The sequence below is a fragment of the Felis catus genome, chromosome F1 (genome assembly GCF_018350175.1).
Source record: "Felis catus isolate Fca126 chromosome F1, F.catus_Fca126_mat1.0, whole genome shotgun sequence".
NCBI classification, from domain to species: Eukaryota; Metazoa; Chordata; class Mammalia; order Carnivora; family Felidae; genus Felis; species Felis catus.
In genome coordinates, this window is record NC_058384.1 from 60,012,849 (window position 1) to 60,036,049 (window position 23,201).

The following is a 23,201-nucleotide window of genomic DNA, read 5'->3' on the forward strand; positions in this document are numbered from 1 at the left end:
ACCTTACAGCCAGAGCGAGCTTCCCCAAAATGCCAACTGGACCATGTGATTCTCGTGCTTAAAACTTTGAGCGCACGGGGGAAGTTTCGAATTCCTTATCGTGGTGGGGTGGACACAGTACTTTGTTTCCCGTGGCATCGCGTCTTGCTGGCACACAGACCACCTTTGCTCGCCGTGAAGGTGGGGGTCGCGTGAAATGTGAGGGGAAGCGACGCGTCCTTTCCAGGCCCAGGGAGTTAAGAGCAACACGCTTAGGATGCCTCTTCTCCCTTCTGCAAGGGGCCTCCCAGGCCCATGTTCCAGAAGCTGTAGTTACAGAGTTGGGGGGGGGGGGCTGCCCTCCCCCCATTGGACTTTACACGAGTGAGAAATAAGTCTTGGTTACACTGAAGCCCACGGAGCTTTGGGGTTGTGTGTGGCTGCGGCATAGCTTGTCATAACCTGGAGCGACACCAGGAATGAAGAAGGCCCTCTGGGGCCTGGCCTTGCTTCTCCCCGATATTATTTCTCTTCTCCTTGCCGTGGGCTCTGTTTTCCAGCTTTGACAGGCCAGGCTCTCTCCTGCTTCCAGGCTTCACATGTGCAGTTCTTGTCGCTAAGAATGTCTTCTCGTTACTCACCCCCTCTTTGCCGCGTGGCCTGGCCAATCCCAACCAGCCTTCGAGCCTCGGCTCGCGCGTCTCCTCTTACGGGGACCTTGCAGGATTCCGCACCACCCGCTGGGTGAGGTGCCCTTCCTCTGTGTCCCTTAGCATCCCCCGTCCACCCTTCACTTTCCACTCCGTCCTGAGATGGCCTGATTACTTGTGTCTCTGCCAAACCAGACTGGACGCTCCCTGAGCGTCTTAACCCTGCCTGTTCTTTGTGGTTTCTTAGGGCCGGTCAGGTTAGGTGCTCAGTCCATTTTGTTGTGGGAAGATCCAGGGGCTCTTAGAGGTTATCCTGAAAAACTGCAATTCAGATTTCTTTTGCCAAGATCTTCTTGGTAATTTATATTCCTGGGGCGCCCGGGTGGCTCAGTCGGTGAAGCGTCCGACTTCGGCTCAGGTCACGATCTCGCGGTCTGTGAGTTCGAGCCCCGCATTGGGCTCTGTGCTGGCAGCTCAGAGCCTGGAGCCTGCTTCGGGTTCTGTGTCTCCCTCTCTCTGCACCTCCCCTGCTTGCACTCTGTCTCTCTCTCTCAAAAATAGATAAACATTAAAAAAAAAAAAAATCCTGAGAGACAGTACTTGTTGCTCATTGGGAGAAAGAGTTTGCAGTCAGACACAGCTGGTCTCATTTCTGGTCTTTCTAGCTGTGTAATGTTGAGCAAGCTACTTAACCTCTGAAGCCCCAGTGTCATTATCTAAGGGGGATAATAATAGTAACCATCTCACAGGGTCATTGCGATGGGGTTAGTGTCACAACGAAATGAGCTGGTATATAGAAGCACTTAGAAGAACCCTTGCCCCATACATGTTAGATATTTTATGAAGAATGTCCCAAGTACAAATGTGGGATTAGACCCTGGAACAGAAACACGGGAACAACCAGGGGCATCCGAATGAAGTCTGAAGTTAAATTCCAGCTTTGGGATTTCTTATTTTGATAGATAAACCACGGTCGTGGGGGTAACTTTATGGGGAATAACTTTAGGGGAAACCCGGTGAGGGGGTATGTGGAAACTGTGTTCTACCTTTGTAACTTTTCTTTTTTTTTTTTTAATCCTTCAATAGTTTTTATTTTTATTTATTTATTTATTTATTTTTATATTTATTTATTTTTTATTATGAAATTTATTGTCAAATTGGTTTCCATACAACCCCCAGTGCTCATCCCAACAGGTGCCCTCCTCATGCCCATCACCCACTTTCCCCTCCCTCCCACTCCCCATAAACCCTCAGTTTGTTCTCAGTTTTTAGGAGTCTCTTATGTTTTGGCTCCCTCCCTCTCTAACCATTTTTTTTTCTTTCCCTCACCCATAGTCTTCTGTTAAGTTTCTCAGGATACACCTAGGAGTGAAAACATATGGAATCTGTCCTTCTCTGTATGTAACTTTTCTATAAGCCTCAAATTCTCCCAGGATGTTGCATTATTATTTATATATTCACATTATTCTTATAATATCCCTTTATGATGTGGGCACTGTAATGATGGCCATTTACAGATGAAGAAACTGAGGCAGAGAGAAGTGAAATAGTTTGCCCATGGTCACCTCTCACAATCTGCATAACAGAGTAGGAATGATCGGTGGGTTGTGATTTCAATAGGATGTGATAATGAACTCTTATGGAACCCCTCCTTTTGTGTAAAGCACCTCCCTATGCACTGTGTCAACAGAGAATACCAGGAAGTCTCGGTCCTAAAGCTCATTATAAGCAGGAAGCCTATGGTGACATGGGGGTAAGGGCAGAATCAGAGGACAGGAACCTAGCCCCCGATTCAGGAGCTCCTACTCTTAACAATTACACTGGACAAATCTGGGGGAAATCATGTGGGATTCACAGAGGAAGTGCAGAGGTAAGGAAGATCTGGTTGGGGGTTTAGGGACAGCTGGCTTCATGGGTAGGGCCTTTGATCAGAGTCTTGAATTGGTCTTGGGGTTGAGCCACGCCTGTCAGCTGCTCCCTTTCCCTTCCTCGGGCCAGTCCTGAGAGGCGGATCGTACTTGTATACACTTGGCTCTTCTGTTTAGCACTTCATGAAAGTCGGGAGCTCATAGTACACAGGGCACAGGCTTCGGGATCAAGCGGCCTGGGAATCAGAATTCCTTTGGGTTCTCATCAACCGTTTGATCCTGAGCTGGTTCCTTAGCCTCTCCGAGCTTCAGGAAAACGAGGGTAACAGCGACCACCTGACCTGCGGTTGTGAGGGCTGACCTGGAGAGAAAATGCATACAACGCTGGGGGTGAGGCTGGGTGCCGGGGAGGGGCTCGGTAAGTGGTGGTCGCCTCTGGGTTTCACTCCTTTGTCTCATACAAGGCTTACGTGGTGAGTCCTTGGCTGCATTGCCAAACATTTCTTGGGGAGGCAACCTCATGGAAAGGAAAGAACATGGACTTTGGGGGCTGCGCTACTGACCTGTTGGGTGACCTCAGTCCCTTGTTTAACCTTTCTAGGCCTCAACTTTTCACTGTCAACTAGTATCCGTACCATGGGATGGTGGTGACGGTCTTGAGACGGGGTGTGAAGATGGCCCGTGGGCGTGTTTCACTGATGTCGGCTCTGATCACTGGGTCTTGCGCTTTTCTCCATTTCATTCATATTAGTCTTGACTTGCCCCAAACTGTTTGCTCTTTGGGGACTGGTCTTCAGTCTTGTGTTTCTCATATCCCTCCCGCCAGCCAAGGCACAGTAGTTGCTCATTAAACGAGTCGGCCTGCATCCGGGGCAGGCTTCCTCTGCATTGACGAGGGTGCAGCAGCCTTGTTCTATGCCATCCTGCGGAGCTCACGGAGGTGCCCTTGGGCTGGTGGAGCAGGAAGGGACCAACTTGTGAAATGGCCACCAAACATTTTATTTGCTTTACTAATAGGCGTCAGTGTCTCAGACAGCTGTGAGGGAGTGGGAGGGGAGGGCGGAAAGAAGGCGGGGAGCCTTGGGAAAGGCACGTCCGAGAGCCGTCTCGGGCCGCTAAATCAGCTGAGGGAGCCCGTCCTGGGCCGAGTCGACCCTGCTTCTGAAGATCCGCCCGCTGACGTTCCCCCGCTGGCCGTGTTCGTCCTCGGTCTCGTCTTCGCTCGACTTGCGCCGGGCGTTCTGGTAGAGCACAGCACACATGCCTGTGAGCCAGGCGGCCACCGTGCCCGCCGAGAAGATGCAGAAGCCGATGAGCAGCAGGAAGAGGTAGTCCTGGCGGTCCAGGTGCGTGATGCACATGTAGCGGAGCGGGTTCCCCACCTGCGTGATGGGCCACCCCGCCAGCTCCGTGGGCTCCGTGCACGTGGCATTTTGATCATCTACGAGGAAAAACACAGCAGGCACAGAGCTGAAACCGCAGAACCTCCAGGGTCCTAGGTCCAAAGGGGACCCGGATAGGCCTCGCGGACCCGGGCTACTCAAAGCGTGGTCTGCGGGCCAGCAGCACGGGCTGGACCTCGTTAGAAACGCAGGACCTCAGGCACCACAACAAACCTCCCGAGGCAGGATGCGGGTGTGAACGAGACCCCCAGGTGGTATGTGGGCACAGCAAGGTTTGACAAGTACCGTACCAGCCCTGCTTCTTGTCCCCACCCCCGCTTCCGGCTCCGCTGTGTTCAGTGGCCTCCTGGGAATGCGCTTGGCTCCTTCAGGATGCTCAAGGGACGAGAAACCACAACAGGGGCTGAAAGATCCCCCTGGACTGTTGACCCCCCCCACTGACATCCATCACCTCCCTCCCGCCTCCCACCTTTCCAGCCACCTTGTCCCTTTTCCCCGGGCCTGACTGAGTCCTGCCAGGGACCACTGAGGCATCACACCCGGCTCAACTCTCCGGAGGGACAAGATTCCCCAGAAATGCCTCCCGTGTGTCCTCTGCTCAAGACGTCGGGGTGCAGGGAGCTCAGGGGAGAGGATAGCCAGGAGGAGGAGCGGCTCTGCTTCTCCATGGGGAGGTCGACATCACTGGCTCATCATGTGATCCACATGAGTCTTCGGTCCTTTTTAGCAGCTGACTCAGCTGCCTGGCTACTTCTCTGAGCCCCTCCCCGTGTCAAGCGTCGTGGACTTGAGTATATGACAGAAAGCAAACTGGGCCCTGGATCCAGACAGACCAGGCCAGGGTTCAGACCCAGACTGTCATTTACTAAGTTTGTGAACTTCGGCAGGATGTCCATTTCCCTCTCTGAGTCCCATTTCCTCACCTTACACGGCCGGGCCATGAATGCTACCTGCTCTCAGGGTAGTCGAGAGGATTTCATTGCCGCAGGCGGGAAGGCAGGCCTGGTGCTCAGTAGTTGCACAGAAAACTCAGAGCTCTGCCCTCAGCCCTGCATTTTCCCAGCTCCACATGCTCCTCCGTGCTGAGGCAGAGGGTGTGTGTGTGTGTGTGTGTGTGTGTGTGTGTTGTGTGTGTGCGCATGCGTGCCAAGGGACTATATCCAGTAGGCATCACATAAATGCCCTCCAACGCAGGGTGAGACCAGGGCTTGAGATAATCATGCCCCCAATTATAATAGCAGCTACTATGTGCCAAGCTCAAACTACATGCTAAGTGGTATACAAAGGTCTTGTTTAATTCTTACAGCAGCTTTGATACACACAGTGCTATCATTCTTGTTTTGCACATAAGGAAACCGAGACTCAGAGACGTTTCTAGATGACCTGAAGGATCCAGGCAGGAGACAAGACACAGAAAACACAGACTGAGCTCTCTAAGCTCATTTGTAGACGTGGGAGACACAAGCCTGCTCGTGTGGAGAGATGCTTCTCCTAAACTTTCGGGCAGAAGCTCCCGGATGGGTGAAGGCATTCCAATCCTTGGGTGACCAAGGAAGTTAGGGAAATCGGGTTTGGACTGGAGCTATAGCAGCAGAGGATTTAGAGAAAGGGGTTACAGAAGTGAGCCAAGTGGCAAGGAGGCTGTTGGGACTGGGTGGCCGGAAAGAGCTGACCAGGCTGGGCACCCTCAAAGTCCGCCGCGGGCTGAACACCCATCCCCTGCGCCTTGCTTCTGCCCCAGTACGCCTGCAGTGAGGGTTGTTACTTTCAGGAAGATGGCCTGAAAGCTGTGATGTGGTCGAGGACTGGCTCTTAGTGGAACCTGTAGACACAGGAAGGGAAGCCGTGGGCTGTCACCTCCGCTATGTGCAAGGATTACGGAGGGAAGGAGAGGAAGAGGCCCTTTGGGCGACACTGCCCTGCCCGGGGGAGAGCTCTCAGGAGAGGAAAATGGGCTGGGGCCCTGGGATCCATGACAACTGCTGTCAAGGGGCAGGACCACAATCGTGCCTGGAGGCCTCTCTCCAGTCAGCCTGGCTTAGCGATTTGCCCAGGAGGCCCCAGAGTGGGGGCGGTGGGCAGCTGGGGGCTTCTGGCCAGGCTTCGGGAATTCTATCAAGAGAGGGCTTGGGGCATCTCTCCAAACTGCCAGAGACCCGACATGGGACTATACAGAGAAAGATGTATTGGAGGAAGGAAAATGTGAGATTCTGTGGGTCTGGATGTGTCTGGGGAGGGGGGGTTATCTCATTCTATTTTAAGAATCAGCTTTCAAATTGGGGCTTGGGTGGCAGAGAGGAGACTAAACACGAAACACCGTTTCCCCATTTTGGAGCGTTACCTTGAAAGGGGCAATTAGCAGTGATTTTAAGGCTTTGTTAGGTTGCTCTTAAGTGCAGGATGTGGGTGGCTCTGCGGGGAGGGAGGTCTGGGTTTTTCTGCTGCTGTATTCTCTCCCCCTCCCCGCTCCCCAGTCACTGCCAAGGTGGGAGGCTTCCTACCTCCCAGTAGGTCCCCCTAAATCCACTTTCCCCCATTTTCCCCATTTCCCAGCTCTTCCCAGGAAGACCTGCCAGACTTCCCTTGCTCAAGCACAGCTCTGTCGTGGCACACTGGCTCGAACCCTCCTCTAACTCCCCCGTGGGCCTGGGAATAACATCCAGACCACCTGGCCTGGCATTCAGAGCCCTCAGCATCTGCCCCCTTCTATCTCGCCCTCCTTTGGCACTCCAGTGCCCCCCCTTTGCTCCAGTCAAATTAAACTATTAATTCCTTGATTACATCTTACCCCTGTTGTAGTGAGCTTTGTTCCACCACTCTTTCTGTATCAAATGCCTCCTCCTGCAATTTTTGCATGATCAAGTCTTTCCTATCCTTCGAAGTCTGGTGTGAATGCATCTGCTCTCAGGGTGCTCCCACAGCCCCCTCGTCCTCATAGCTCAGACTACATGTGATTGTCCCCCTTCCTGAACCATCCATAGCATTCTCACTGTGCCTATCGCATTGTCTCTGGCCGGGGGGTGGTGGTGGGGTACTTGCCAGAGGAGGAGTGTATCTTTTCTCCCCCACCAGGCAGACAAAACTCTTGAAGGCATAATCCATATCTTCTCATTCTTGTTCTTGTTAAGAAGGCATTATCATTTGTTGAAAGAAACACTTATTTTGGGGGGATTTTCTAGTTTGTATTTTCATTGTTGAATCCTACTTGAATTCTGTGGGCAGAGACATACTCTGTATGATTTCAGTCCTTTGAAATTTATTGAGAATTTGCTCGATAAAGCCAGTTTTAGTAAATTTTGCATGTGCCCCCCAAAAGATGTGTATTCTGTCTTTGCTGAGTACGTCGTTCTGTGAATACCAACTAGGATGTGATTTTGTACAGGTCTTCCGTATCTGTATTGGCTTGTCATTTATATCTTTACTGGCTTTTTATCGATAAAAACGATTGTCTCTTGGTTACTATGAGTTCATTAATTGTCTATTAGTTACCGCAAGAAGGATGTTAAAGTCATCGGTTTTGGCTGGGTATTTACCTACTTCTTCATATCGTTCTGTCATGATTTGCTTTATGTATATTGAAGATATGTTATTAGATGTGTAGAAACTTCTGTTACCTCTTTCTTGCCTCACTGAACATTATCTCTCCTTATTTCTAGCAGCGCTTCTTGCCTTAAAGTCTACTGTCTTTGACATTAGTGTGGCTCTATTGAATTTCTTTTGGTTAGTGTTTGCATTGTTTATCTTTTTCCATCCATTTACTTTTATCTACATTCCTATGTTTAAGATACATTTTTGTAAGCAGCATATAACTGAGTTTTGTTTTCTATCCAATCTAACAAACTTTGTATTGTAATTATTCCGTTAACATTTAATGTTGGACTGATATATTTGTTTTCAATTTGTCCCACATACTTTATCTCTTTCTCTTTACCTTGTTGCTTTTTATTTTATTACTTTGTGTCCTTTTTGCTAGCTTGATAGTCATACATTGTTTTTCTATTCTGGCCTAATGACATTAGAGATTATAGGCCCATCTACTGATCTTGGAGTGCCTGATATATGCTGGGTACCATAGAATGTGCTTTTCAAAGTTAAATTCTACTCTGACCACTCCACCAGGTAGTTTTAATCATTCCCATGCTACAGAATGAATAAATTGTTTGTCAATTATTCCCTCTCTGGCTTTCTTGATTTCCTTTCCTCTGACAAAGAGCTACCAAGTACTGTTGTATATGCTGTGCACTGCACAATTCTGGGGCCTTCATTCATATTGGAAACAGGTTACTAGACCCCACGTCATCCTTCTGTCAGCCCCACTCCATGGGCGCAGGGCATTTGTTCCAGTTAGAGCACCCAGGGACGATTACAGGCATCATTGATGTTTAAACCCTTCCTGCAAATAGTTCCTAAGGAAATGTAAACTCCCCCCTTGTTTATTGCCACACATAGTGTGTTACTCACAGGCAGAAAACCCGTCTGCCAGAATCACGTGTCTGGAGGAGCAAGAGCTTCTGTGGCTCAGAACCACACCTGTTGGTGCAGGAGCCCAGGAAGCCTCTGTCTCAGAAAACTGGTTTGAACCCAGTGGTTGTAAGGCAAACTGTTCCTTTCTTGGCCTGCAGGGACCACAGTTCTGACCACAGTGCTGCTGCAGGTTCCCAGGCCTGAGTCTCCAGAGGAGCCAAGTGCAGGCTCGGAGCGCCCCCCGCCCCCACCCCCGACCCCGTGCTGGTGTGCGTGTTCGGGAACCATCTGGGCTGAGTGGAGCCTCCACGCGGTGGCAACGTACGATGAAGGATGGAATTTGGAGACTCCCTCCTCCACTAAACTGTGTTTGCTATCACCCTCAGGGTGCAGCACCGGTTTCTAACAGCTTTAGCATTTTGGTCATAAGACTTCCACCTTGAACCCCGAGAAAAGACCTGCTTCCCCCATTTCTCCTTATTAGGCCCTAGCTTGCCCGATCATCACTAGATGTATAGTTGGCCTTATTTTTTTCTCCAGCTAATTATGCATTTGTCAAGGAAGTGGATTTACCTCCTACTCCTTCGTGTGCCTCCACCCGCCAGATTATGAACTCCATGAAGACATGGGAGTTTTGTCTGTGTGGTTCACTGTTGTTCCCTCAACACCTAGAACCGTGCTTAACCCACACTAGAGCTCAAAGCAGGATTGTTGAATGAACAAAATGCTATTTGTTGTTAATACCCCTTGGGGCCGGGGTCACTGACAAAATGCTCAGCCAGAGGAAAGGGAGCCTGGGGAGAAAGAACACCATACGTGGGTCAGCTAGTCCTTGCCACCTTGGGTTACTCGACACTAGACGAATACAAATCCCTGCTTCCCTTGCGAGAATTTGGGGAGGATTCAGTGAGCCATGGGGCGTGAAGTCCTGGGGGAGTCAGGAACAGGTGGTCTCTGGGACCAAATGGAGGGCTAAGCCTTGAACTGGGAAGCGACACTCTTCTGTCCTCAGCGACTGCAGAGAAGGAAGTGAGGGCAAGTGCAGATGGAGACAAGTGAGGGTGCAGGTGTCGTGGGCGTGCCATCAAAAGGTGCTTCTCACTACTCCCCCACTAGCGCTAGAGAACTGAGGGCAGAGGCCCTCTTTGTTCCCCTTTGGGTCCCTGGTACCTGCTCAATAAATGTCTGTTGGATGCGTACAGGAGAGAATGGTGGGCTCTTGGTCTGATCTCACACAACAGTCCTTAATCGCTCCTGTCTTTGGCCTCACTCTTTAGGACCAGTTCCCGACTGGAATTTGAAAGGACCGCTGTTACATTCTGCTGTACTATGGGTGCCCAGAGGAAATGACTCCCTAGAGGGGAGCCTGGATTGGACCATCTAGCAGCCCAACAACACCAGAGCCAGCCAGCCAGCCAGGCCCCCTTCTCAGACTCGCATGTGCGGTCCTTTGGGCATTGGCTTCACCTTTGCTCCCTAGAGCTCTTTTTTTCTCATCACCTAGCCGTCTTCTCTAGCCCGGGCTCGGCAAACTCCAACCCGTGGGCCAAATTCAACCTGCTGCCTAGTTTTGTAAGTACATTTTTATCGGAACACAGCCATGCCCACTCATTTGCATATTTTCTGTGATAGCTTTCAGGTAACAGATGGCAAAATCGAGTAGTTGCAGCAGAGGTCCACAGAGCCTAAAACATTTCCTCTCTGGCTGTTTATAGAAAGCAGTGCTGACTCCTGGTCTAAACCATCCCTGGCATTGTGAAACCTTAAAGATTTGGAGGATTTGGGCTTGGGCACTACAGTTCTTATCTGATACATTTTTCCCCCCTTGGATAAAGAGTCCAGGGGTGCCTGGGTGGCGCAGTCGGTTAAGCATCCGACTTCAGCCAGGTCACGATCTCGCGGTCCGGGAGTTCCAGCCCCGCATCAGGCTCTGGGCTGATGGCTCAGAGCCTGGAGCCTGTTTCCGATTCTGTGTCTCCCTCTCTCTCTGCCCCTCCCCCGTTCATGCTCTGTCTCTCTCTGTCCCCCCCCCCAAAACAATAAACGTTGAAAAAAAAAATTAAAAAAAAAAAAGAGTCCATACTTTGGTAAAGGTTAAAAGCGAATCATAGACTCTTGGAACATTACAGAAAAGACCTTCAAGTCCAGCAAGTTCAACTCGATTATTCCTGTGCTTTAGAGGTGCTCTAGGCTACAGGACTAGTCTTTTGCATAAGGGGTTGTATATGGACATGTTTTAGGGGTAGAAAGACCCCGTTGCCTCGAAATACCATCTTATGTACTTGTGAGTACATGGGATTCTGTCAGCAGGAGATATAACCTTCCATTCTGCCAACAGAATAAGGCTTGAAGGGTATCGTCTTCTGAAAAAGAAGGTAACGACTTAACGCCCTACGCTGGGAGAAACCGGCCACCTTTTTGAGTAAGGTTTTGATGGGAGAGGGGAGCCAGCTGCATGGCCGGGCTGGGGGATGGTAACAGTTGGTTCTTGGAGGCTAAAGGCAAATTCTAGTTTCTTCTTAGTTTGCTCTAGAGCTGGGCCTGCTTAATAACTACCCATCTGCCCAGAAAAATCCAGGTAGCAGACGGCTATCCTGATGGAGAGAGGCAATTTAGAAAAGTTCAGTAGCAGAAGGGCATCACTGATCACCAGTCGCCCAGGCAGAAACTTGGGACCCCTCCTTGCTTCCTCCCTCGCATCATGAGCCACATCTCAAACCACGAGCCATTCCTGTTAGTGTTCGAAACCCTTTCGTGATATCCTGTCACACTTAATTTTTTTTTTTATGTTTATTTATTTTTGAGAGAGACAGAGACAGAATGCGAGTGGGTTGGGGCAGAGAGAGAGGGAGGCACAGAATCTGAAGCAGGCTGTAGGCTCCGAGCTGTCAGCACAGAGCCTGACGCGGGGCTCGAACTCACGAGCTGTGAGATCATGACCTGAGCCGAAGTAGGACGCTCAACCGACTGAACCACCCAGGCGCCCCTGATATCCTGTCACACTTAGAACAAAATCAGAAGCCTGTCATTGGCCTAGCGGTCCTACCTGGTCTGGCCTCTATTTTTCTGTCTCCTTCCTCCACCTGCCTCTACCGTACTCACCTTCTAATACATTGAGCTCATTCCACCCCAAGGCCTTTGTGTTTGCTCTCTGCCCTCTGTCTAGAAAGCCCCCGTCCACCACGTCTTATGTCCACAGCTTGTCCCCTTACTTCCTTCAATTCTCGGCTCAAATGTCACCTCGTTAGTAACCACCCAGTGTAAAGTATCTGCCTTGTCCTCAATCCCAGGCACGCTTTCTCCCTTCCCTCCCTGCATTTGCTTCTGTAGCACTTACCATCACTTGGCATTAGGTCATATATTTATTTGCTTATTTACTCCCCTCCTGATAGAGTGGAAACTTCACGCGAGTGTGTCTGTTTCTGTTCAGAGCTGTGTGCCCAGTGCCTGGCCCAGGACCTGGCACCTAATAGGTGCCCAGAAACTAATAGTGGAATGAGTGCACTCAGGTGCCAGGCTGGGCTCCTTACCCCTGTGTGAATGTCAAATAGAGTCAACAAGGCCTGCACCTCACCTCAGCCACACGCTCTGGCCAAGCATCATAGCTGTTGGAAGAAAATATTGAAAATTGCAAGACTCTGTTAACATGATTTTAATTCTTGTCTGAACTATATTTTAATCGGATGCATTAGCTATTCCTTTATTTGGGTTGAGGGGAAGGCCAAATCTACCACTGTTCTGATAAAAGAGAAAATCCCTGTATATAGGCTAAGCATTAGGTTTCTTTCTCTCTTTTTTCACATAATGCTGCCATTTTGAAAGCTTTAAAACACCCTCCTCCAACCCAAAAGCCCTGGGCCCCCCCGAGTAGGACTCCCTGTGGACAGTGCACCCCAGCAGGAAGAGTGCCAAGTCACAGCAGTACTTACCTGTCTCAGTAAACCCGCACTGCTTTCCCCCCTCTCCATGTCCCCTGTGGTATTCGCAGTCGCCACCAGGGATTGTAACAGCAGCGACAATAGCTAACGTTAGTTGAGCACTTACTGTGTACACTTTTAAAATCTTCCCGTGGGCGATTTCATTGAGTTAGCACAACGACCCCAGAACTAGGAACTAATTGATCTCCAGTTTTCAGATGAGGAGCCTGCTTCTCCTGGAGACTGTGGCCCAGCCGGTAAGTGCCAGAGGCTGGATTAAAAACCAGGTCGTTTGAATCCAGAGCCCACCTTGGTTTTGCTTGTTCAATGGGAGCATGATCATCTCAAGAACAAAGGGCCATTTTGGGATCACCTAATTGGGTTGATGGTACAGAAGCACCACAGAACACATCACGGGAACCTGTGCACTTTTCTAGATACAGAGTTGTCCTTTGTCTTTTATTTCACTGAAAGAAAAGTAGGGACACTTGGGTGGGCCCCTCGATTCCATTTGCCGCACATCCTGACACTTACCCATGTGTGCTTACCCTCGCTTCCTTCTCTGTGGTCCCAGGGGAGGGGAGTTTCCCTGTTCAAGGCTTACCCTCCATTTGGCTCTGGAGTCTGTCCACTCCTTGGGGCTTTACCCCATTGCTTATTCCCCCATCCCATGTCTTTGCCCTGCATTGACTCCTCAGCAGCAGATAAAACACATGCATGGACCTCTTTGCTCCTAAGAAAGAAATACCCCCTTTACATCATTCTCGGCCGTCTGTCTCCTTTAGTCCATAGCCAAGCTTCCTAGAAGGGTTTACAGTTTTTTTTTGTTCAAGAAAGCTCTACGCCCAACGTGGGACTTGAACATGTGACCCCGAGATTAAGAGTTGCATGCTCCGCCAGCTGAGCCAGCCAGGCGCCCCAAGCTTACCTTTTTTCTGCACCCTTTTTCTTCCTTGCTGTTCATTCGTATCCCACTGTGCTCTGGTGTCCACACCCATGATGCCACTGGAAGGTCCAAGACATCAGGGACCTCTTGGTGGCTAAATCTGACGGATCTTTCTCATCCCTTACTTGACCTGCTTCCACTCTCTGAAACTCTTCTCCTCTTGGCGTCCATGAGTGTACTCTTCTCTGATCTCCTTTCTCTTCCCTGGCTTCTCCCACCCGGGGTACTTCATGGGTGCCTCTTCTTCACCCTTCTCTCTGTTGGGATTCCCCAAAGTTTCTGTCCTTGCTCTATTACCCCTTACTTTTTTGCTGGCTCATCTCATCCTTCATTTAGTTTCATTGGTCACCAGGGAGCTGATGATTCTCAAATATATGTTCTATTCTCTATTCTGGATTTCAGGTCAGAACATCCAAAGACCTACTGGTTGACAGGGGCCCTCCCACTCAACATGCTCACGGTGGGATATGGTTCTGCCCTAGGCTCCTCACTGCCCCTCCTCTAAGAGTGTCCGTCTCAGGGAAGCCCCCAAAGCGGGCTGAGCCAATTCTTGTCTGTTATTTTCCACATCTCGCTTATTCATTGATTTTTCTCAATGAATATTTATTGAGCCCTTCTCTGTGTCAGGCCTTGAGCTAGTTTCTGAAGATTCAGACATGTTCCTTGCTCTCATAGACCTTACTGCCAGAGAAGACACATGTTAAATATACAAATCTATTAATTACGTAGAACTGTGCCAGAAGTCATGAAGGGCGCACAAGGAACCTTGGGAGGGTCAAGTTCAGTCCTGTGTCCTATTGCTTCTATCTTCTAAATGGTTCCTTCTGACCTATTTAGACTTCTTCATCCCCATTGCTCCCATAGACCACCTTCCTCTTACCTGGGTGCCTACAGGAGCCTCCTAGCCCTGCACCCCGGCTCGCCTGCCTCCTAGGGCTTCTCAGGATGCACTGCCTGTTCCCTGGAAATTCCTTTAATTTTCTAAATGGTTCCTTTTGACCTATTTAGACTTCTTCATCCCCATTGCTGCCATAGACCACCTTCCTCTTGCCTGGGTGCCTACAGGAGCCTCCTAGCCCTGCACCCAGGCTCGCCTGCCTCCTAGGGCTTCTCAGGATGCACTGCCTGTTCCCCGGAAATTCCTTTAAAGGCCCTTCATGACTGGATCCCTGTTTCTCTTTCTAGCCATATCCACATTCTGCAGATTACCTCCGGGCTGGAGAGCTCTTCTCTTCTAGAGATAAGGAAACTGAGGTTGGCTGCTTTGGCTAGTCTTGCACTACTGCCTTCCAGAGGCCTGGCTGGTGTTGGGTGACCAGAGGTCTGGCATTGCTGAGCATGAAGGGACTTTGGGCCATCTCCTTTCAGGGGTCTCAAGTGAGCCGAATTCAAGAGTGTGTGAGAATCATTCAGCCTCCTTCCTAGACCACACGTGCTTGCCACCCCATCTCTTCTTGGCCTTTTTGGGAGGTTTAGGGATCACTGACCCAGATGCCCCCCTCCCAGCCCCCTCATTGCCCTCATGAGGCTGCACCTCTGGCTCTCAGCAGGGTGAGAAGGGAGGAGAGACGGGCTGGAGGAGAAGTTGATGGCCTTGGAAATGTCTGCTGCCCAGCTGTTCCCTTTTTGGGCGTCTGGTCTTTGCAGCAATTTCTCTGATGGAGGAGATGGGTTAGCATTAATGGTGGAAGAGTATGAGGACCTGAATTCATTCTGGAAATCTAAGTCTTGGCACAGCTGTCGATGACTTTGTACTTGGTGGCTTGAAATGGGGCCATTATCCTATTACAGCAGCCTTGAATACAAGATGAAGTAGCCTTGGAATGAAACTAAGATGTTCTCTGCTCAAAACGCCCTCGAGATGATGTGGACTTGAAATAGCACATGACCCAGCCCATCTGTTCCCTGCAGATGTCTCTGAGTGGCTTGGTCCCCCTTCCTCTACAGCACTCTTGCCCAGACTCCTCTTTGATTTGTAGGCCCCACCACCGGGTCACCCAGTACTGCTTAAGGACTACAACTTAAGAGCTGACACAGAGGGACACTCTGTCCCCAAACTACTCCCACTTCTACCCCTGGTAGTCTGTTGCTTTCTGAATTCTCACTGTTTCTGGTTGCTTTCTGTCACACTGCAAATGCCCCTTGAGGGAAACACGTCAAAGCATTATTAGCCATTAACATCTCAGTGCAAATGAATTTATTCACCAGTGGAGGTAACCGCTGTAGACCTAGAACACAAGCCATTGTCATAGGGTTTCTCAAAATATGGCCTAAGGATTTGTACTGTGCAAAACTAGAATCTCTGTATGTGGGGCCTGAGGTTCTTATGTTCACTGGAGTTTGAGAACCACTGGTTGAGCAGGCCAAGCCTGGGAGGACAGTCGAGGGCAAGGCATTGTTTTAGTCAAGTAGACGGTGCTTAAGACAGGAGGTGGGACAGCGCAGGAGTTCAAGGCCGCCTGCTTACTACTTACATGCACGTCCTAATTATGTGACTGTAGCCTACATCTCCAGGAATGGCTCCACCTCAGCACTGATCCATCACTTTGCCCATCTGGCACCCTGTCTGCTCATCACCGCTTTCCTGCATCCAAGTGCACCTTATCTTTCTATTTAGCTCCATCGACTACCCATTCGAAGGGGCTTTAGAGAGTATCTAATCCTACTCTCTTTTTATTTCAAAGACAAGTGAGTCTCAGAGGGAAAGTGACTTGCCCCAAATCACACAGTGGCATCACAGGGATCAGGTCAGGACTTTCTGGCTTTCAGTTGCATCTTCTCTCTCTTATATCCCAAGATCGTCTTATTACAGACAGGAATTATGGCGTCATTCTCCGTGATGAAAGCCGTCATTACAATACAATGTTGGACATATACTGAATTTACAGCGAATGTTCCAGAGTGGAGTGGACTGTGATGTGTCTCAGAGTAAGGAGGTATCATGGCATGGGGGAAAACACTGAATCTGTTGTCAGGAGATCTCCATGCCAGGCTTGGCTGTACAGTCACTTACCTGTGAGGAAGCTAGATTCTAAAGTTCCAGCTTTGGCATCTTTTATTAAAAGGCTGCTCTGACCAATATGGTGGCCAATAGCCATTCATGTGGCTACTTACAAGATGTAAAATGACGTAAAATTAAAAATTCAGTTCCTCCATTGCAATAGCCTAATTTCAAGAACTCAATAGCCACATGTGGCTAGTGGCTACTGTATTGGACAACACAGATATGACCATTTCTACTGCTGCAGGGACTTTTATTGGACAGTGCCAGACCAAGCTTTGGGAGAAGAGGGGATGGAGGTCAGGTTCCTTATGTCCAGGAGCTTAGAATTGCATGAGTTTTTGAGAGCATCTTCAGAGGCATTCGACCCTGTCCTAGTAGACAGCTCTATCCTGGGAAGAGCTCAATTGTCAGTCTCACCTTCAAATGGTATTAATGACTGGAAAATTACAGTTCCAGCCAGGAATTAGTCCTCCTCTCTACTGACCTGGGCCAAAAAGAAAATGGAATCTGTGGGTCTGTTTACCTCTGCATTGATCAGAGCATCCTGAAAACCAGCACATTACAGCCCACCTCCATTTCTGCTGTGACTTTCATGTTTGTAAAGTGAGTATGTGAACTCTTTGAGGACTTAATAGTCTTTAGTGCATCTGGTGAGTATATCATTAGAGGGCTTCTTTTGATGAAGACCTTTTGATAATAGAATAGAACCTCTTGCCAATATGGGAAAGTTTTGATTGATGATGAAATAGGTGAATGAAACATTTAACCTTCTCTACAGCTCCTTTGTGGGGGTGGGTTTAGCCAAGATAGGCCATAGGGAAAGGACATATTACTGCCTTTATATTTTTTGTTTTAACATCTCCTCATTTCTTTGCTGGACCTTGGCTTCCTTCATGGTTCCCCACTGCTGCAGAACGAATCTTGGCTAATTGTATTTCTCAAGAATTCACTTCTGCCTCTAAGAGCTGATAAAGGCTTGGGGACACCAGTATTATTCAGCCCTAAAGTTCATATATTTTTGCAGGGTCCTCTTCAAGATTGGGGTACTTTTGGGGATCTAAAAGGGTAAATCTCTAATGGTTAATTTTAACTCAATGATAGGCACTGGATGGGAGCCAAGGTATCACTTAGTCCTCTTCCGATAACAAAATCATACCATGTGGGTGATTTCTTGCTTTCAAGGCCATGTCTACCCCACAGTTGGACCTCCTTGCCCTCAGCTCTTGAAAGATCTCTGCATGTCCACACCTGTTTCTGGAAGTGGGGCTTGTCTTAGATAGAAGTTCAGTTCCAGACTCAGGTGTCTCAGAAAGAACCACTTGGCTACTACTGACCCAGCGCTGAGTCTTATGGTCCAGGCTGAGAACAAGCCTTGATTTAGGCTTCTGGTTTTGTTCCCCGGGGTCTGAACTCCTGTGTTCATAACTCGTCTAATACCTAGTTCCCCCTAAGATCCCTGCTATCCCATTTTCCAAGGGATTAGAGTCCTGGGACCTGCTGCCCACCTCCCCACATCCTATCTATATCCCCACATGCATCCCTATAGTCCTGTCTCCTGGACACTGTCCTCTTGTTCCATGTGTGCTGAACCTTCCTGAAGTCCACTGCTTATCCTGGGGTCACCTAACTGATGTCTGTACTCTCTTAAGTACCCTATACCTTTCCCACGCCTGCCAACCATTCACTTATTGAATGTTTTTTGTGTGCAAGACTTAATGCTAATGGCAGTTTGTAAGTGTTCTCATCTCCACAGCCCACATAGGTTGGTTCTATTCTTATACCTGTCTGAAAGATGAAGTTGAAGTTCAGAGAGGTTAAGTAACTTCTCTGATATCCTATAAATAGCAAGTGGCAAGGCTAGAATTATAATCCATGTCTGTTTTTAACAGGAGCTCCCCTGCCTGCATGGTGTCTGGCCTTCCCCATCTGCAACTGAGGCTTTCCCAAGTGCCTGCTCTGCCCAGTAAGCACATGGTATTCTCTTTTGTCCTGCCCTGTCTGGACAGTGGGGTTAGTTCTGCTGTACCTGACTGGACCATGGGACATATATGGTGCAGATGACCACAGTCACACGAGTCTACACACACAGCTCCAGGCTTCTTGGGTGTTCCCTCCATGAACACTTTATGGCACCTAGTAGGACTCAATAAATATTTAAATGGATGAATAGATGACTGAGTGGTGGTAGCATGGAAGTTCCTTTCTTCACTTCTTGCTTTTCAAGGGTTCTACATTTTGTCATTCTTCTGTCATGCTGACCTTAATTCTGTACCATAGGTAAAATCGCCCAATACTAATGTTCAGTATCTTCCTGGGTCTAAAATCAAACCCATCTTTAGTTTGGATTCTTTTCTACAAATAACCAAGTTACTCAGCTCACTTCATAGAGAATCTTCTTATATCCTGCAGTGTGGGTACATGGGGAGAGATGATTACACTCCATTGTAGAACATGCCCAAGGTCACCTGTTGATAGCAAATGTGGTATAATAGGAAGCTTGAGCATTCGCCATGAGTATTTGTCAATAGTGAAGATATTTCTACTTGAGACATGAATCGTACGAGAGTCACTTGAAATAAGTTATCTTCCATTATGTCGAGGTCTGGCTAAAGGGCAAGAGAAGCATCTTCTGAATTCTACCGTGTGTGTGTGTGCTCGGTTTCATGTGTATGTGGGTGCCTTCTCAAGTGTGGCTGTGTATCTGCACATCGGTATATGTATGTGTGTTGTATATATGTAATATGTGGATGATTGTGTAAGTGAGTAGGTGTATATTTATGTTTGCATGTATGGTATGTGTGTGTGGGCACATCTTGGTGCTTGTATGTATGTGGGTATATGTGTGTGTGTTTGCACATGGGTTTATGTGTTTGTCACGGGGTGTATGTACGTGTATGTGTGGGAAGGGAGAACCAGACTGAGATGCAAAGGTAAGCAAGGTTAGGCTCCTTCTTTGGGAGTTTGGGTAGGTTGTGGTGAACTTGGGTTTGCAAGAACACAGGCATATGATGAGTTTACCATGGCTAGAACTCACTATCCAGTGGAAATGATCTTGGATGAATTCATGTGTGGTCATATCGGAAATAAAGCTGTAATTTAGATGCTGTGGTCAGATGCATATAACATATGGATCATAGTTATGTAATATGGGGATTTAAGATATAGTAGTCTCATGAAAAAAGACCTGACTCAGGAGGTTCAAATCATTTTTGGGGGGCCATTTAGTAGCTGTGTGATTTTGGGCCAGTCTATTTTCTTATCCATATGATAGGGTTAAAATTACCAATCCTAGGGGCGCCTGGGTGGCTCAGTAGGTTGAGTGGCCGACTTAGGCTCAGGTCGTGATCTCACAGCTTGTGAGTTCGAGCCCTGTGTCAGGCTCTGTGCTGACATCTCGGAGGTTCCTCCCTCTCTCTCTGCCCCAACCCACTCACATTCTCTCTTTGTCTCTGTCTCTGTCAAAAATAAATAAATATTAAAAAGGTTTTATTAAAAAAATGACCAATCCTAGCCTCTTCCATAGGCCTAGGGCACAAAATTTAAGGGTTGGTTTGACACTCAAAGTAAAGAAGCATGTGTGAAAAGCTCTAACAGCTGCAAATCTCTCTACAAAGATAAATTGTTCTCTGTCTGGCCTTGGGCTCATTAGTGTTTTTAAGAGATAATAATTGTTAGCCAGGGCAACTAGACCACAGTTCTGCATGAAGTGGCCTGGGTGGGCTCCTCTAGGCCACCAAACAGCAGAGGAAGATGAGCAGATTAGTAGTTGTTGGGGGGAATGTCTTGGGGGGGCAGGGCTCACAAAAGACAGACTGTTGTTTGTAAAGAGTTTATGAGTTTGACAGGATAGATACCCACTTCTGATGTTTTTGAGAACAGGCAGTGAAACAGATCCAGTCTACAATCCTATACAATCTCAGAATGAAGTGAGTCAAGGAGTCCAAGGTAGTCAGCCTGAAAATTCCGACAAGAGATAACTCTATAAGCAGAATTTTGATGAAGGGAGATTTGAGGTCAGGTGAAGTGGTAGGTTTAGGGACTGGGGACGAGGTCAAGCTACATCTCCCTTTTCCGCTAGGGTAGGAGGTTCTCCTGGCTATGTGGTGGGCTCTGCTCAAGGAAAATATATATGTGTGATGGGGAGGGGGCAAGAGAAGATGAAGCTTCTTCACAGGCTGGTTACGTGAACACTGACAGGAGAATCCCATTTAAAAGCCACATTTAATGCGCGAGAATGACCAATCACGACCCTCTTTCAGGGAGCTTTCTAGAAAGCACCACAGCACCAATCATTGAGAAAAGTAGAAGACATTCTCTTGGAGAGATCAGGCAACCCACCCAAGATAACTGCTCCTCTATTCTTTTATGATTGGTGGTCTTAAGAAGATAGTCTGATGAAATTCTTTCCTTTCGATTTATTCTAACTCAGATGGAAGTGCCTGTCAGCAGGGCCAGGTGTCTAGGGCACAAAATGTGAGGAGCCACCCACTCTTAGTGCCTCCCTCAATTTTATATTCCAGGAAGCTCACTTGCCTCGCCAGAGTCCAGGCATTGCCCGGAAGACACGTTAAGACCCTCCCACTGGAAGGGAGGCCAGGAGTGCTGCCACCACTCAGCTCCCTCTCCCCCAGATCCCCTTGAAACCTGTCATTTTGGCTAGGGATCTTTCTGGGATATTGCCACCTGGGCAAGACTTCATGGTGGAAGCTTCAGCAGGTGCAGGTGCATGGAAATATTTTCAAGAACAAACACTCAGAGAAGGGAGAAACGACATGGTTTTGATAGGGTTTGAATCCAAAGTCCAATCTTGCCAGATTACATCAGTGGCTCCTGGCTTTCTGTGAGGAATTATCTCACATTCAACTGAAGTTTTGACTTCCTGAGTGAAGGTAGTATTGGTGGAGTGGGATAATTGGAGGATGAGGACTGGACAATAAAGTTACTGAACAGAAGAGGGGGTGAGACACTGGAGGGCCCCAGGGACCATGGCAGAGGGGTGGGGACAGTGGAGAGAGTGGCAGCATCTGGATTGGAAATCTACCAGGTAAGACTTGAGAGTCTGCCTGGGAGATTGGAATCTCCCTGCTGGACACAGTGGGTACTGGTGACCCATTCTTCATGGATTCATGCCATTCTCTCCTTCCTTATTGGGTTAGCATCTTGAAGATGAGCCATCAAATGCCTTCTCCTCTCCCTTCTCTCTACTCCCTCTCTCATTGTCTGGGGAGCTCCTGTGCCCCTCCTCCTCTCTCTATTGAACTTTCTCTTCCGTACATTATACTGTTGGATTTTCTACTGCCTATGCATGTCTGAATTTACTTTCGGATCCTGGAAAAATTCAGTCACTGAATCAAACAGACTAAAATAGTCCACCAATGGAATAAAGTGTCCCTGTATTACTTTGCTACTGTGCAGTTATAGAAGTCAGTCATTTCCACACATACCGTCTTAGGTTGACATGACAGCTCTGTTTGGAAATATTATTGTTCCCACTTGATGGATCAGGAAACTGAGGCTCAGAGAAATTGGCTTTCCCAAGGGCAGCCAACTAGTAAGTGCTCAGCTTGGGACCAGAACTCAGCTCTTTGGATTCCTACTCCAGAACTTTTTCTACTGACCCTACTGCCTCTCCAGTCAACCCCAGGATGGATCTTGCAGAGCCATAAGAATGTTTTCAATCAGATTAACCCAGACTTTTTCTCCCATCCTGACCATCTTTTGACTACCTTTTCTGTAAATAATTCCTCCTACTCCGTCACATCCGCGTCCCCACACCCAATCAAACCCTCACCTGGATGGTTCAGATGGGACACTATTAAGTAGATGGTGAAGTCCAGGAAAGAACAGTTGCACCTCCATGGGTTTCCGCTCAGATACAGGGTCTGTAGTGTTATGAGGCTATGGAAGGCAGCATGGTCCAAGGTCTGCAAGCCGGTATTTCTGAGGTCCAGGTACCTCAGAGAGCTGGTGTTGGCAAAGGTGTACTTGTTGAGAGATAACAGGTGAGGGTTGTTGGAAATGTTCAGCTGCACCAGGTTGCTGAGCACGGAGAAACTGTATGGGGAGATCAAGGTTAGGTTGTTGGAGCTGAGATCAAGGTAGATGAGTTTGAAGACCCCGATGAAGGTATAATCCATCACCTCGCGAATCAGGTTATTCCGACAGTCCAAGTAAACAAGGTCACTGAGGAGTCCCAGAGTCATCGCTGGCAAAAAAGTGATGCTGTTATCATTCAGGTACAGCCTCCGGGTGTTCAGGGGTATGTCTGGGGGGTATTCGGTTAACCGGATCCCTGTGCAGATCACTTCTTGGGCTTGACACTGACAGTTATTTGGACACTTTGACCCCGATACCAGTCCCATTCCAAAGGAAAAGAGTAACCACCCGGGCCCAGGGCCTGAAGCAAGGGACATAGTAAGAAACCGCAACTACCCTCCTTCCACCTTCCTGCGGGCGCTGTCCCTCTGATCAGAAGGCTGCCGAGGGGCGGGGTGGTGGGGGGGAGGGGCGCTGGAAAGAACTGTAACACTCTAGCTTTGTGCAAAGCAATTTTCCATTACAGGAGAACAGAACAGAAGTTGAAACGCGAGGCCCAATGCCCCGCCGCCCGGCTGGGTGGCTCTGCCGCTTGCTCACTCCCAGGCTGCTGCTGGAAGCTTGCCCGCTTGGCGGCTTTGAAAGGTCTCACCCTTTCCCTGCGTTTGCAAGTGAAGGGGAGCCAGGGGAGAGCCACATGACAATGAGGTTGCCAGTTGACACCTTTGTGATGTCAGCAGCCTCAGGAGACTGCCTGGCTGAGGGAGGGAGAGTCCTGCCTCTCCTTCTGGGTGGTGTGGGGGTGTTTTGTGTGTCCCGGTAAGCTGGCTTTCCCCGGGGGAATCAGGGCCCTGCAGCATGGGGGTGGGGGGCCGGTTCACGGGGTGTGTGTGTGTGTGTGTGTGTGTGTGTGTGTGTGTGTACCAGTTCCCAG

The 23,201-nt window shown here is 48.8% G+C and overlaps 1 protein-coding gene and 1 long non-coding RNA gene across 10 annotated transcripts in view; one reads left to right on the plus strand and one right to left on the minus strand.

Annotated features, from left to right (window-relative positions):
• Window positions 1-23,201, plus strand: part of LOC102901282 — a 68,208-nt gene that overhangs the window by 33,116 nt on the left and 11,891 nt on the right. For 8 of the 9 annotated variants that reach the window (XR_006591385.1, XR_002739155.2, XR_006591389.1 and 5 more), the window contains one exon: window positions 9,642-9,936. The exons of the other annotated variant lie outside the window; for it this stretch is intronic. This is a non-coding gene — a long non-coding RNA (uncharacterized LOC102901282). The remainder of the gene's footprint in view (window positions 1-9,641; window positions 9,937-23,201) is intronic. 9 annotated transcript variants of the gene reach the window in all.
• LRRC52 (leucine rich repeat containing 52) lies at window positions 3,476-22,942 on the minus strand. The gene is made up of 2 exons (XM_003999534.5): window positions 22,023-22,942; window positions 3,476-3,938 (listed from the first exon to the last, which is right to left on the minus strand). The coding sequence occupies exons 1-2, from the start codon at window positions 22,642-22,644 to the stop codon at window positions 3,613-3,615; spliced, it is 948 nt and encodes a 315-aa protein (XP_003999583.1). The 5' UTR covers window positions 22,645-22,942; the 3' UTR covers window positions 3,476-3,612.